Genomic DNA, 15838 nt, shown 5'->3' with positions numbered 1-15838 from the left:
ATGATGGTGCCACGTTGAAAGTCACTGAGCTCTTCAGTAAGGCCATCCTACTGCCAATGTTGGTCTATGGAGATTGCATAGCTGTGCGCTTGATCCACTAATTTGAAGGGGTGTCCACATACTTTTGTATATATAGTGTACCTCGTACCTCTGCATATTGATCTGGTACTGGTACTCCCTGTATATAGCTCCACATTGATCTGGTACTGGTACTCCCTGTATATAGCTCCATTCTTGTGTACTTTATTTTATTCCTCTTTATTATTATCTTTTTTTTACCCTGCATCATTGGGAAAGGTTCGTAAGCAAGCATTTCACTGTAAAGTCTACACTAGTTGTATTCGGCGCATGTGATAAATACAATTTGATTGGATTTGAGGGTTAGGGGTTAGGTTTAGAGTTAGGACTTAGGGGTTTTCGGATAAGGTTATGGTTAAGGGTTAGGGTTAACTTCAGGGGAAATAGGATTTTGATTGGGAATCAATTGTTTGGGGTCCCCACAAGGATAGAAAAACAATAATGTGTGTGTGTGCGTGTAAGAGAGAGCTCACGTTAATGCACAACACTACTTTGGAAAAGTCCACCGAACTTGGATGATGCTTTTCAGTTTAAATATGGAATACCATCTCCAGAAAAATAATGTTCAACCCCTGTGTACAAACACAAACTGAATTCAGTGAACGCTTGACTGCTGAGTTCATATGGTGCGCCAAGCTGAGCTTTGAGCCTCTGCTCCCCTCAGAAGACAGTGCTGTCATTGTGTGTGTGTGAAAGGGGCAACTTTGTGCCTAAAACGACTGTGCATTTCTAAAGTTTAGTGTTTGATTTCACACTGTATAAAAATAACACTTGTCTCAAAAAACTTAATTTTCTTTCCTCCTTTCTGTCCGAAATAGCATAAATAGTTTATTCACATTCTCTCAATTTCCATTTCTAAGCCTTACACTGCTCTGAATATTGATGAGATACTTGCTAAAGGTGGCTGGTTGCACATTGTCTGAGGTTCTGATTTCTCTGTATAAGAGATGGTAACTGCATTAGCAATATTGGGTTTCTCGCCCAAGTTCTTCTTCATGAGTGTCTGTTTTTCAAAATGTTCCCCCCGGACAAATATGGGGTCATGTTATGAGTGCTTCTAAATTCTGCAGCAGTTATCAATTAAAATATAGAGTTAATCAAACTACCACCAGGCACATTATAAAGTATGCAGAAGATACAGAACGTGATACTTGAGAGAGATGCAACCAATAGCTTTAACAAGATAGTGAATGAATTAATTCTAACATTAATTGTAACATTATCTCACAAGAATGGAGCTATATACAGGGAGTACATTCTGTATACATTGGTCTGGGCAATGTGTAAGCCTACAGAATGACATTTTTTATTACAGACACACAACATTCTGTGACCCTTTCTCCAGCAGCTGTCCTGAGGGAATTTTAGAAATGGTTTCAAACCTGGATGTGATTCGCTGTATTTCTCAGCCTGCTCTCCTACAATTCAACAAGCAACAAATGCAAGGGAGAGAGGAAGAGTCCGTCAGAAAGTATTAGAAAAGACAGAAAAAAATAGATTGTTGTTGAAAAATTACAATACAGCATATAAACAGCCATAGATAAAACGGGGAACCATTCCAACGCACTTTTATTTTGTTTTGCTAGCTAGATACGGTAGCTCCTTCCACGATATGCTTGTGACTGCTAAGCTAGCTTGCTGACTGGCTAAGCTAAGTAGCTAGCTCAGTTCTATCTTCTAAAATACATTTTCAAATTTCGGTAAAACCCAATTCAAGTGTACATTACCACGAATGCAGATGGTAATCTAACGAAGTAAGTACCCAACTAAACAATATTACAGATTGTTTCGTTGACTCATAGCTAATGCATGTAGCTAGGCAGCCAAGTTAGCCAGCTGGCTAACCCAGCTAGCTAACTTAGTTGACCAGACAGCTGTCTACATTCATTTTCTGTGTCAACACAATGACATTGTCGTCTAACCTTTCAACATTGATATTTAGCTGTCAATTTGAAACTGTCATAGTATTTGGGATATCTATGATTAATTTAGACCGTTATGGTTACTTTCTTAACGATTTAACATGGAAAATAGCTAACTAACGTTAGATTGCCAGCACAACCAAAGACTGTAGGCCCAGCTGGCCAGGTCTATTAGCTTTGTAGCTAACGAGTTAGCTAGCTAACTAACTAGCTAGCATTCGTAATTTAGCAGCTGGCACAGACAAAACCATGCAGTTTAGCAAAACAGCCAATTTGGCAAATTAGTCATTAGTAATGAAAATACGTATTATTTATCAGATGTGATTGTTTGAATGACAAATATTTATTGTAAAAACATGACATTTGAAGGTTAGCTAGAAACTTAGTAATCAATTAGCTAGAGGTTTTGTTTTATTTTTTTGCAACGACTAGTGCCTATAAAATAGCTAACTAGCTATGAGCATCAATTATGTTAATATTCTCGCTAGTTTAACACCATTTCATTTTTTAAATCTGCTCATAATAATCAGCCAATAATAGTTTGAACACTACACGTGATGTGTAACGACACCAGATGCACAACTGCTAAATAATTTTCTGAAAAAGTTACTGCTAAAGACACTAATGTTATGGTGCAGTTATGAGACATTGTTTTACGTACAAATGAATGGATTTCAATTGAAATGTACAAACAATATTGCTATAATATTCGAGGAAAAACTGCAATAACATTAGTCCAACTGAGTCAGCTATTCTAGTCATGCAATGGTAATCACTTTGTACAGTTTATTTGCCGTTTCTAATAATAAGAGTAAGCTTATCGGTAAGTTCGGGTGTGTCTTGAAACGTCTGTAAAGGCATGCATATGTTGTACAAGGATTATCTGCATCTCATTAAATTGGGATATTGTTTACAAATGCAATGTAGGTACAGGAGATGTAGGCACAATGTCCCATCCAAGAAGGATAGAAACACTTATTTGGTAAGGTAAACTCACACCTAAATGACTTTATTAAAAACAGATTGTAAATAAACTGTTAAGGTATGTTTTTATTTATTTGTGTTTCCTCCCAGGGGATGAGTGCTGTGCAGTGTATATGACCAGCTGTCTCCAGCCTGATGGGAGGACTCTGTGGATAGCAGCACCTTCATCAGGACCCCAGGAAGAGAGCAGCCATCCCGTCCCAGTCTCATGTCCCACGCCCCACCCCTGCCAAGGAGGGCCGTTCAGAATGAAGAAAATCAGCCTTAAGACCATCTGCAAGTCCCTCAACATCAACAAGGGCAAGGAAGAAGGAGGGGGGGATTTTGTCATGCTCCAGCAGCCCTCGCCAGCGGTCGACTTCTCCAAGGAGGACTCTCTTTTCAGGGGCTGCTACACCAAAGAGCTGGCGGGCTGCGACCTTGGAGGTGGTGGTGGAGGAGTTGAAGAAGAGGAGAAGGCGGGACACAACAAGGGCCATTCTAAGAGCGAGAGTCTGATGGGTTCTCTGAAGAGGAGGCTGTCGGCCAAGCAGAAGGCCAAAGTCAAAGGGGGCTCCACAGCCATGGGGTCAGTTGACGATGACGATACCTTCTCCTCCTCCTCTGTGCCCATCAGCTTCAACGAGGTCAAGGCCCAGCGGCCGTTACGATCAGCTTCCCTCCGCAGCCACCATTACAGCCCCTCTCCCTGGCCCCTGCGGCCTGTGAACTCAGACGAAGCCTGCATCAAGATGGAGGTGAAAGTTAAAGCCATGGTCCACTCCCCGAGCCCCAGCCCCAACCTGAATGGTGTACGGAAGGATTTCCACCACCAGGACTTCCAGATGGAAGGCATCTTTCAGGAGCAGGCCGTGAAGAACCTCCAGGAGCAGGCAGAGTCCCTGAAGAACCTCCAGCAGCCCCAAAACGGAGACCAGCTGCACCTGAACATTGAGGAACACGTGCCTGTAGTCTTGGGCTTCACGCCGCAGGACTACATCCAGTACACCATGCCTTTAGAGGAGGGAATATACCCAGAGGGGTCCCACTCTGTCTCCCACTCCTTCTGCCTGGACAGGTCCCTGCCTATGGAGGTGGTGACTGAGGCGGACAGTAGCTCTCTCCACGCTGACCAGCAGAGTCAGGAAGACCAGGATCTGGTGAGTATGAACCTGAACCTGCCAGCGGACCTCTTCATGGAGTCTGTGAACGGCCTCCTCATCGGCTCTAACGGCATGATGCTACAGAGCTCCAGGGACAGGGTCGATGCCCAACAACACCCCCCTCCTCCCCCCCTCTCTCCCCTCCTGCCCCTGCTACCCAGCAACGAGATCCCCAGGACTTGCTCCGGATTCAGTGGGGCGTACAGCCACGTGGCGGAGCGAGCGAGGCACCACTTAAACTTTGACCCCAACTCGGCTCCGGGTGTGAGCCTGGTGTATGACTCAGTCCAGAGCAGCGGACCCATGGTTGTGACCAGCTTGACAGAGGAGCTGAAGAAGCTAGCCAGGCAGGGTTGGTACTGGGGACCCATCACACGCTGGGAGGCTGAGGAGAAGCTGGTCAACCTGCCCGACGGCTCATTCCTGGTCAGGGACAGCTCGGACGACAGGTACCTCCTCAGCCTTAGTTTCCGCTCCCAGACCAAGACCCTCCACACCCGCATCGAACACTCCAACGGACGTTTCAGCTTCTACGAGCAGCCCGACGTGGAGGGACACACGTCCATTGTAGACCTGATAGAATACTCCATCAAAGATTCTGAGAATGGAGCCTTCTGTTATTCTAGATCTCGCTTACCAGGGTCCGCCACCTACCCCGTCAGGCTGACCAATCCCGTGTCACGTTTTATGCAAGTGCGCTCCCTGCAGTACCTGTGTCGGTTCGTGATCAGACAGTACACCAGGATTGACCTGATTCAGAACCTGCCTTTGCCCAACAAGATGAAAGACTACCTGCAGGAGAAGCACTACTGACAGGGTTGACACTGACATGAGATGGACAATGGTAGCAACTTGCACTTTTGGGTTCAGTTTAAGAGATTTAACAAAGGTTTACAGACATCCATCGATTAGAGAAGATCAATTGGGTTCCATTGGCTCTTTTGTTTTTGCCCAGGGACGTGTCCATAATGGAACCCTATTCCGTATGTTGTGCAGTACTTCTGCCAAAAACACTGGCCTAAAGTAGTGCAATAAATTGGGAATAGTGAGCCAGTTCAGATTTGCCCCAGGTGAAGTTTCTCAGTGTCCAGTCCCCAATTCCACAGTTAAAGGGTTAAGTCGTTGTCGCTCAGACTCAGTTTTTGGTCAAACCTCCAGAGATCTATCATAGAATATTGTAAAAGAATCTTTCACAGAAGTTCAAAGCATGATTTAAGAAAACATACTTTTTCAACAGTGAGATATGGAGTTATTTCTCTCTCCAGTTGCTGTAGAAGACTGGAAACGCTAGAATGGCAAGTTCAGCCTTCTGAATAACATCAATATTTTGCCTTCTGGCTCAAATTTACAGATTTAAAATAAGATTTCACTTAACTGGCTTAGGTTTGACATCTTAAAAGGCTGCAGTGAATGAAATGAAAGAAATATATGGGCTGATTTTAGGGCATGATCCTTTTGACGCTTCATTTAAATATTTACTTGAAAGATATCCAACAACAACGCAGTGGGGCATATCTTCGGCGTCTTAAACAAACTAAAGTAGAAGCACTGCAGTAATGCAATGCAGAGGCCAAAAGTATTTTTAAGCAATGTTTTTGTCCTCTTAATTTCTCAGTTTCACAGGGTGAATTCAACCTTTTTTTATTTGCCATCCATCAAGTTGGTTAATGACAACTGCTATGGCTAATAAGAAACGTAAGCTTTGTGTGGGTGCATGTAGCCTAGACTATTTCATCCCGCCCACTATAAAGGTACTGTTAGGATTAGTGATGCACCGATAAGACATTTTTGGCCGATACCGATATCTGATATTTTCCTTACCAAAAAAACACTGATACTGATAATTAACATTTTTGCAGCCTTTTTAAGCATTCTAGTACAGTTAAATAGTTAACACACACACACACATGGGCGCAGCTGTCTAAGGCACTGCATCTCAGTGCAAGAGGCGTCGAATCCAGGCTGTATCACATCCGGCTGTTATTGCGAGTCCCATAGGGCGGTGCACAATTGGCCCAGCGTCGTCCGGGTTTGGCCGGTGTAGGCCATCATTGTAAATAAGAATTTATTCTGACTTAACTGACTTGCCTAGTTAAATGAAGGTTACACACACCACACTGACCAAAAACGTATTTTGTTGGCATTTACGTATGTCCCCATTACCAGTAAAATGTAATCGAAACCTATTTCTTTCACTTACTTGATGTGCTGTTTCGTTGTTCATTTGTTCAGTCCTTTCATTCTCAACCAGGATTTCTATGGAACACCATTTGGGTCTTTGCGTGTCAAAAAATATACTATTTGATGTGTCAAATAAGTTTGTTGACCAATCAGGACCTGAATATGAATGCACGTGACATAATTTAACGCGTTCATACATTTTCTATGTAGTTATTACACATTGATTACACTATCACTCGTATTTCATATGTCACAACAATTCATCGATACGTATGCTATGATGCTGGTAAAGTTGATTCGCGCACCTACAGTGCTGGTCATAAAAAACAGCTAGCTATTATGGATGCAAACAATGTTCTTCCCCAAAAACATAGCAAAACGACATCTGTTTCAGTAGCTATAGTTAGCTAGCTAACTATATAGGTAGGTGTCATCTAAAATAACCCTATTTGATTAATTATAACCTAGCTAATACTTACTCACAAGGATTCCTAAATCATTGCTAAGAATAATGACAATGACTGCAGTTTCTACTGGTCATTGTTTTCAGGCTGGTTGTATTGGTGCTAGCTAGGTACCAAGCTAAAGCTCGCTCCCCAAGAAGTTGCGGTCGAACAAATGAAGCTTTATTACCAACGCGGTATTGTAAACACATCGTTCGTGGCTGGTGTTTGCTTGTTTGCTGACTTTTTTGTACAGCTTTCACAGTGCTACTGTATATTTTTTGACACGCAAAGACCCAAACGGCGTTCCATAGTATGTATGTCTTGAAGCTAATAGCAGTGACGCTATTACTGTGTAACTCCGGTAGGGCAACATCGGAAAAATAGCGCACTTGGTAGTGTTAACCGGTGCTCGACCAGTCGGCGAAAGCCAACATCACCCACGACAGAGAACGGTTGATTGTCAAGGGCAATGAATTCCATTATCTTGGCTTTAATGGATTTCGCCTTTGAGTTGTCTCGCTGAAATGTTGTTACTCTTTCAAATGACTGCTTGACTTGTTGACAGCTTGACTTGTTGATCCACACAGCAGACATTCTGGGTCAGTTTAGGAACGGTGTGTTGCACGTATAGCGCAAACATGTACGTGGCGTCATTATGTCATGTACCTTCGTTATATAGGTATGCACGTCAGCTTTGACATTGGGTTTGCACATCGGGCGTTAAACTAGACATCGGCCGATACCGATGTTGGCATTCTTAGCTAATATCGGTCGATTCCGATATGTTCACCGATATATCGTGCATCCCTAGTTAGGATAGACAAATGCTAGTTTATATGTCGCCATGCACTTCTACTTAATATTTATGCAGCAGTATGATGGCTTTTTAAATGCAAATACCAGTAAGTAATGAATAATTAACCTGAAGATAAACATTTAAATGCTTCTCTATTAGGAGTCTGTCACAAAAGCTGCGCTAGGACAAATTAACAAGTGTCATGTTCAGTACAATATGCTTGGCTCTGCGTGGAGGCACTACTTTTGAACTGTTAAATACAGTAGACTGTAGAGACTTGGACCTTATCACAGTGCACAGGAGAGGGAAGTATAACTACAAGTAAAAAGGGAAAGTCACAAATACATAGTTGTTTTTACAGCAGCATTTATCAGTAAGCAAATTGAGGAAACACAAGACGTCTCTTAGTTTTGCCCAGCTGACCCATTTATTTTTCTAGAAAGTGGCTAAATGCTGTTCTGGAGCCTTTTTGTGTCAACGTATGAGCTGGACCCTGGTGAAAGGAATAAGCTTAGGCTGAGGGATTTTGGGAAATGCCAGAATAGATTAATATTGGAGCCCCTTCCTCATATTTGGGAGGGAGCCAGGTCAGAGGTACGTGACAGAATTCCCAACTCCGTAATGGCACAGTAATGTCCTGCTCGATAGAGAATGAGATCGAGGCTTTTGTGTGTGTTTTGCCCAGTGATTTGCATGAGTGATGTCAATGATTGCCATGCTGTCTGTCTCACACTCATGGCAGTTTTGCAGTTTGACATTTAAAAAATGTATCCAGTGTCTTGCTTATTGTCAATGCCCCCCCACAGAACAATTAACTTACATATTCACAGTCTTGCCAGGCTGTTTGTATTGGAACAAAGGGAAAAAGCACACAGTATACTACACAAGTGCTCTATGACATATACTTTGACAGGGAGTCACAGTTTTACATATGTTAAAGTGTCTTTTTTGACATCCGTGTCCTTAAAGTATTTGGAAAAGGATCTCAGACTTCTTTGGTAGTCATTTGTGTATCATCTATGCCTAGTTAGTAAATATCTGTTGGTATCTAAGGTGCTTACCATTACACCTGGACACCCATAGGTTAGATTGGATCGCTGGATGGTTTGCATGTTTAAAAAAGTGTTGCATAAAGACTTATTTGCATTTTATTGCTTTGAAACGGATGCTTTGAAATGGATTAAGGATGTAGGTAATGTGTCAGTTGTGTGTGGAGGGATTGTTGTACTCAGTTATCACTATCATCAGCTGGATGATCTGTGTTTCCTTAATTCATTTTCTGTGACTTGTGACATATCAACTCTTGTCATTTTGGGAACTAGTAGGGAGTTACTTATTGTTTCTAACAGTCTGTGCCACATACTAAGAGGTTACACCAGGGTAATGGCTGTATGCTTGTTTTAGCAAGGCAACATCTTTTGAACCATCTAAAACAAAGTAACCTACACTTGCTCAAAGACAAAGCCATATTTTTTGCATGGTTTTCACCATACTAAGACATTACATACTGTTCACGGCTAACTCTGAATTGTTTCCCCTAACTAATGTCGTCACTCGAATGACAACATTGAAGAGAGCACATGAATTGAACTCATCAGTTATGTTGTTATGTCTATGGGTTACAAAGGGTGAGACACCAGCATCATATCGAAGAATATTGCTAGGTTATGGAGGAATGAAGACGACTAGAATGTGTAAAAGTAAAATTGAAGCAAACTTAAATGTGAAATGAAGATGTTAATTGTTTGACTACAATGTACTTATAATTGTTTTATTTCTGTTTTTATCTGCCATTATTGTAGCAGATCCAGAAAAACAGGTCCCCAATTGGATAAACACTCACTGAGATGTTATGGGTGTTTCTTTGCTGTGATCTTGTCTAGTATTTCAGCATCCTGGGATTTATTTTGTTCATTATTATTCTGAGTTATTGCCTTCTTATGGGTGATTTTTAGAGGTTGACGCTTGTTTAAACTGCTGAAGTATTTTGAATTCATTATCAAGCTTCACCCATTTTATATTTGTTGATGTTGCGCATCTCTGCAAATGAAGGTGATTGTTTACAATGATATATTTGGTAAATACCAGTTTTATCCCCTCCTATCACAAACCTCTTTGGTACAATTCAGAAACCCTTATTTCTTTAATGTGTTATACACATTTGTGCTGCTTCATGAATATGATTGCCTTGTATTAAGCTATGGGGAAATAGAATGTTGCCATTTAAATGTATGTACACTTAGTGACTGGTTATCATTTTGGGAGAACAAAGTAGATTTGCAATTTGTAAACAACTATAGTCTGTTAAAACATAATTCGTAGCTATTAGTAAATACTCACCAGAAAAAATACATCACTTCAGTTTACATTTTGTTAATTGTCAAATTTTCCAAAGTACATTTTTTTTACTCTTGTATTTTTTTCTTTTGTGGAAAAAATCAACAGATCAATTGCACATTTTGGATACAGTTCAAGAAGTTTTTGTATCTGCCGATTTATAAATTGTAAATAAAAACTATATTCCGACTCTGTGGTAAGGTTTTTTTCCCTCCATTTGTTTCCAATTTTTTAAGAGAACCCAACTGACAGCCGAGTTTACTTAGGACGGCCAACCGCTGCTTATATCGCCTCTGACCACAGAACATCGTCCCTCAATTTCAGTTAATTTCCCAACGATTCTAATGTTGAGCAGGTGATCAACACTCGCTACTTTCAGCCATTTGTCTTTCTGGTGTGTTTCTTCTTTTAATGCCTCTAATTCAGGGGTCATCAGCTATATTTGATTCAGCTGCAGGCTGATTTTTTTCTTTCTTGAGCGGATAGTCAGAGAGCTGGAACATAGTACCAAATAATTTGTAGACTGCAAGAAGCACAAACAGATATAATATTTGACTAAAACATAATAATTTCAAACATTTATGTATGATCACATATCTCTGTAATGCGTGGGAATACTTTGGAACAGATATCCACAATTCGAATAATTTGGAGCTGATTTGCTGGTGTTTTTACAGTCCTATGTAGAACAATAAAAATATATATTTTTGCTCAGAAAAGGCCAAATAAAATCACCCGTGGGCCAAATTCGGCCAGTTGGGGAACCCTGCTCTAATTCTAACATTAAAGCCTGAAGGGCAAAACAATTTACTCGTTCTATCTACTCTGTTTTCAGAACACTCTCATCTGAGTGTGCCAGAGCGCAGAATATATGAACGTTCAACACCTGTTTAATATGGCTGGTGTCAGTAAACATCGGCAAAAAAGGGCAATTAAATTGATGCCAGCAGCACATTTACAGTCACCAACGCTCTGGATAACGTGAAAACAACCTAACCAGCTCTGCTAGGGGGAGTAAACTGGTCAGAGTGAGGTGTTCTCTCATTTGTATCTGGAAATCGCTAGCAAAGGTTAGCCAGTTAGCTTGGGTGCTTGACTGCCGTTGTGAGGTCCGGACGCTCGGATCAACCCTACTCCTCGGCCAGAGCGTCCATTGTGCGCTCTGAATACTCCTAGAGCGAAATGCTCTGAATTTATGAATGGTGACTCTGAAATTACAAATGCCCAGAGCACACTCTGGCAATCCAGTTTGAATTTACGAACACACCCAGACTTCTCTTTCTATGGTAAGATCCTATTCCTCCTCTTTTCTGATGGGACTTCTTTCTTTTTTACTTATTTTCTCAAACACTCTATTCTATCCAACTTTCCCCATAACAGTGAATCATCCATGAGTTCCAATACACTTTTGTCCAAATAGAGCAGTTTGGGGAGAAGTCAGCACCTTTCACACAAACATGCGTCTCCTGTTGTGATGCACAGAGTGAGTTCTGGGTCGTGTTCAGTAAGCATGAAACGGGAAATAATATTTATATTCTGAGGAGGCATTGCCTGAACATTTACCAATTTTGTTCCTACTGATCGTGCATGACCCTAGAGCAGTTGGCTTTTTGCCCTGCCGACCGCATTCGGTCTTCACTGAGGTCAGTAATGCCTTGCTGTTTCGTGAACATTTGCGGAGGGACATTTTATTTATCCCTTGTTTTTTACATATCGCTCTAAGACTAGCGTTCATTTTGCTCTAAAAATGTGTTAAATAAATAGTATTTTTCCCAGAAGGGTGGGACCAGTGGTAGTTCAAGGAGTAGGAGGTGGAGGAACAGGTAGTTGGAAGGCGCAAGGATGATAGGAGGGAGCCATCATGGAGGTGGTGGGGAGAGAAAAAGGGAGAGTCAGTGTGATTGAGAGAAAGGGAGGAGGAGTGGGAGGAGGAGTAGGAGGTGCGGCGTAATGGTGTCAAGTTTCGACCTCAGATCAGCTCTTACACAGTCTGCATGGTGATGAGGAGGTACAGTCTTGTTAACTGCAGCCTTTGACAGGCCTCTCCAGGCTTCAGAGGTAAAAGATGCACCAATGTTTACTCCCGCCCGCCATGTCGAGCCTTTATGATTTATTCATAGCAGACACTGGTGGTCGCATGTCATAGTGAGATGCCTCCATCATGAAAGGACTCATCTCTCCTTTTTTCTATTTTCTCCTTCCCTCCCACCCGTCTTCTCTGTTTCCAAAATGTTTATTTTTGACTTTAGCAGTCAGTATCAGGAATAAGTTCTCTCCACCAGTTCTGAATAGCAATACTTACCCAGTGTTATTTTCTACTCTCCAGAATCCCTGATTTGAGTCTAGTGATGGAAGGCTGACATTTGTCTGGTACTTAAATCTATTACCTCTGCCGTTTCAGCGATCATTCGAAAAGCACAACTCAGACCAACAAGTACAAAACAACTTCATAAGAGATCTAGCTGCACTTTGTCAGGCATTTCTCTCATTGCATTTAAACTGAACTGAAACCGGGACATATTTCCTTCACTCATAGAATCAAACCTTCAAGCTCCTAATCCAATTGCTTGCGTCATTTGTTCCCTGCACCGATATCCCAGACTTTGTTATGACTAAAGGTGCTCGCCGCCGTGCAAATTCCTTCTCTGTGTGGTTCTTAGTTAAAGACTGTTTACACCGGAGGATCCATCCATCACCCGTCTGTCTCCTCAGATTGATGATGGGACCGGGCCATCTGCCGCGCTGCGTGGCGCACCCATTTGTCACCAGCAAACATGCCTGATGAAGACAGCTCGAATTAGCCAGCAAACATATATATAGGCTCTTTAAATGGACATGCCAGAGCAGGAGGTGCTGGCGCCAGCTCGCGTTGGTGGTACGCCTGGCCTGGGCATGATGAAGCTGAAGGATGGAGGGGGATACCTGCTGGCAACAGATGTCTTTGAGCGGCAGGCAGACTGGCAGAGTGAAAGGTCCAGCTCTATTAATGCTTGTGATCTCATGCCAGCCAGTCCCATGCCACCCCACCACCAGGCGAGCGAGGCCTGCTCCGCTCCTCTACCATCCATCATGCATTAGCCGTGACTCTGAACTTCAATTAGCTCGGTTAGAAGAAGGGACTGCTTTGGTGATTACACAGGCCTCCTTTGAATGAAGGACTTGTTTGCATCGCTTTACATGACAATGATTTTATAGCTGATTTTATGATGTTAAGTTGGACAAGTTCAGCTGTTTGCGCATTGTGTATTTGACTCATCCGCTGTGTATGTGACGTTTCCACAAATGTCCCCACGTTGGTTTATATCCAGGGTCATGTTCCAATACCTTTCCATCATTCCAACCTCATGAGTCAAAAGGCTGCTAGAGTTTAGGCTACATATAATATATCCAACCCACTAGCAGCCTCTGTCACCAGGCACTGGGTTATGTTTACGACTGGTAGTAGCCTCTGTCACCAGGCAGTGGGTTATGTTTACGACCGGTAGCTTTCGACTGCCAGATGGCAGCCGCTCCACTGTCTTAGGAGAGAGGAGGAAAACACCCATCACAGTTTGCTGTTTGATCGATCGGAGGTTTCTCTCCCTATCATCAGACCGATCAGGAGTGGACAACAGGGAACATGCTAAAGTCGTTATGATGGAGAGGAGTATTCACTAAGCACTGAGCAGTGTACGCAGCACCTGAGATGTGTAAGACATGATCAGCAATGTAGCTGGTACTTAGAGTCCTGTATGTCTCATTACATAAAATATGGGATGCATATGCACATGCATTATTTTCTGAATTATGTTACAGGGCCGCAGGGGTAAGGGGTGGAGTGTGCACATACCCCTGCCAGTGTAATTTCAATAGGGGCAGAGCCAGGGCCAGTGGGAGTCATAGAACGACAACCATAATTGCATCATTAAAACTACTGGCATCTGGAACCCGAGAGTCACCAGGTATCCGGGAAACTACCCCTCTCCTCCTCTACCACTATCTCTCCTTCCCTATCTCACTTTCCACCTCTTTCTTTTCTCTCTCTCTCTCTCTTCTCTTTTTTTTCTCTCTCTCTCTCTCTCTCTCTCTTTTCTCTCTCTCTCTCTCTTTTCTCTCTCTCTCTCTCTCTCTCTCTCTCTCTCTCTCTCTCTCTCTCTCCCTCTCAAACTCTTTCTTTCACGCTCTATCCTCTCATTCCCTTATCTCTTTCTCTCTATCCCCCCTCCCTATCTCCATGATAGTGACAACATTCTCTCCTCCCTCAGCAGTCTGCCCATCCCTCACGCAGACGGATGGGGTGGTGGGGGGAGGGGGAGGTATGGAGGAACAGGTGGCGCCCATCAGGAAATAGATGGGGAGTGTTTTGAACAGAGAACTCTCCCCCATCCTTCAAGGAGCTCCTAGGTAGCCTCACCGCCCTTTAGCGGTCCAAGAGGCATGGAGAGGTTCGGGAGATGAAATAGGTACAGGTGTTAGTTTGTCATGTGTGGCAAGGAGGTTGCTCCCTACAGGTCTGGGGGAGAGCAGAGAGGAGAGATAGTCCACTGAGGATGTTATGTGTGTTGCTGTGCCTTTAGAATGGGATCCCCACAGTCTCAATACTGAAATATGTACTACAATGTCCTTTGCATGGAAAGTAACAAAGAGTTCAATGCGATACAGAGCTATCTATGCCCTGCAGTCATAACTATGCATCTTCGTCTTTTTAACACCCATCCACCTAGGGCTGTCTACTGTCTCAGTCTGTCTCTAATAATAAATCATTTCACACACAACACTACATAGTAAGTCTACTTCTAAGCTGCGCAACAAACAACTAAAGCAACAGACAAGATATGATTGTATAAACTCGAGTCAAAAGTGGAAAATGTATTATTAATGTCTGCTTCCAATCTGTTTTTGAGCTCGGGCCAAAGTGCCATGGCTTTGTGCTTTGATTGAATTGCCCCCTCATCGCTCACACTTTGAACTGCTGGCATTCCAGAGGCCCCTACCCCTCCCTCTTCCCTCCCTCTTCCCTCCCTCCCGATCCCACATCCAATATGTCGCATGGCAATTAACCAACAAAGCTTTCACACCACAGCAGAGAACGCACCGTGCTGCATCGCACCTCCGGGCCCGCCCTCACTCGCAACACGCATCCGTGCCCCTGCCGCATTCCAAGTTCCACACTCCTCCTTGGCAATCCAGATGCTACACTATAGTGTAATCTGGTACTGTAGCTCCACCTTCCCTTGCCTGGGCTCTCAGCCTGCTGCCGTGCTGACTGCCGAGGCCCTCTGGCGCTTGGATGATCAGGGGATCTCTCAATAGACAACAGCCAGCCAGCAGCCATGCAACCAGGCAGCGTGCCTGAAAAATGTGCCTCCATTGTGAGCCATAGTGATGTGCCCCATGGTTATCACGCTGTGTCCCAGTCTGTTGCTTTGGTACTGTAGCCGTCATAGTGTGGTTCACAGACTTGTGTGTTTTCATTAGCTATAAGCCTGGCAGAAAAGGCTTCTGTAGTGTGGTGTGAATCAGGCCTGCAAATGTTTTACCATGTCCACATGTACTGTGTGCATGTGTGGAAGCCTAATTTTATCCCTCAGATGTGTTTTATTTGAAGTATATAACGGTAGTCTAGTAATTACTCCTGTGCTATTATTCGCCGTGACAGGAGAGGGCACTTTCATGAAGGGAAATCGTATTCATCATCTCTGATTTGGTGTTGAGAGTTTAATCTGTCTTTTTTCTTTAAATCACAAATTCACTGCTATGGGCTGGTTTAATTTGATATGCACACCATTGGGAGAGAGAGAAGTATGTTAACTGTGCCACGTGTGTCTCTGGGGTAAGACTGGGACCACCAAGACATGTAAACATGTTTGAACCCCACACGTCTCACTGGATTCTCAGCCATGGTGACAAATGGGTTTACAGAGTTACAGACAACATTAAGGTCTTTAATTCCATTGCTCTTTCCATATAAGC

General features: G+C 43.1%; 1 protein-coding gene across 1 annotated transcript; it reads left to right on the top strand.

Annotated features, from left to right (window-relative positions):
- Positions 1 to 1418: 1418 nt before the first annotated feature.
- Positions 1419 to 10075, top strand: LOC106578426 (suppressor of cytokine signaling 6). Its single transcript, XM_014157190.3, has 2 exons — positions 1419 to 1832; positions 3075 to 10075. Exon 2 carries the CDS (start codon positions 3098 to 3100, stop codon positions 4937 to 4939), a length of 1842 nt encoding a protein of 613 aa, XP_014012665.1. The 5' UTR covers positions 1419 to 1832; positions 3075 to 3097; the 3' UTR covers positions 4940 to 10075.
- The last annotated feature ends 5763 nt before the right edge of the window (positions 10076 to 15838 follow it).

Source organism: Salmo salar, chromosome 19, assembly GCF_965601325.2.
Source record: "Salmo salar chromosome 19, fSalSal1, whole genome shotgun sequence".
Classification (NCBI taxonomy): domain Eukaryota; kingdom Metazoa; phylum Chordata; class Actinopteri; order Salmoniformes; family Salmonidae; genus Salmo; species Salmo salar.
This window is presented reverse-complemented; position numbering and strand designations above follow the sequence as displayed.

Excerpts from the sequence above, each read along its gene's own strand:
- LOC106578426 (XM_014157190.3), top strand. The coding sequence starts at position 3,098 with ATGACCAGCTGTCTCCAGCCTGATGGGAGGACTCTGTGGATAGCAGCA.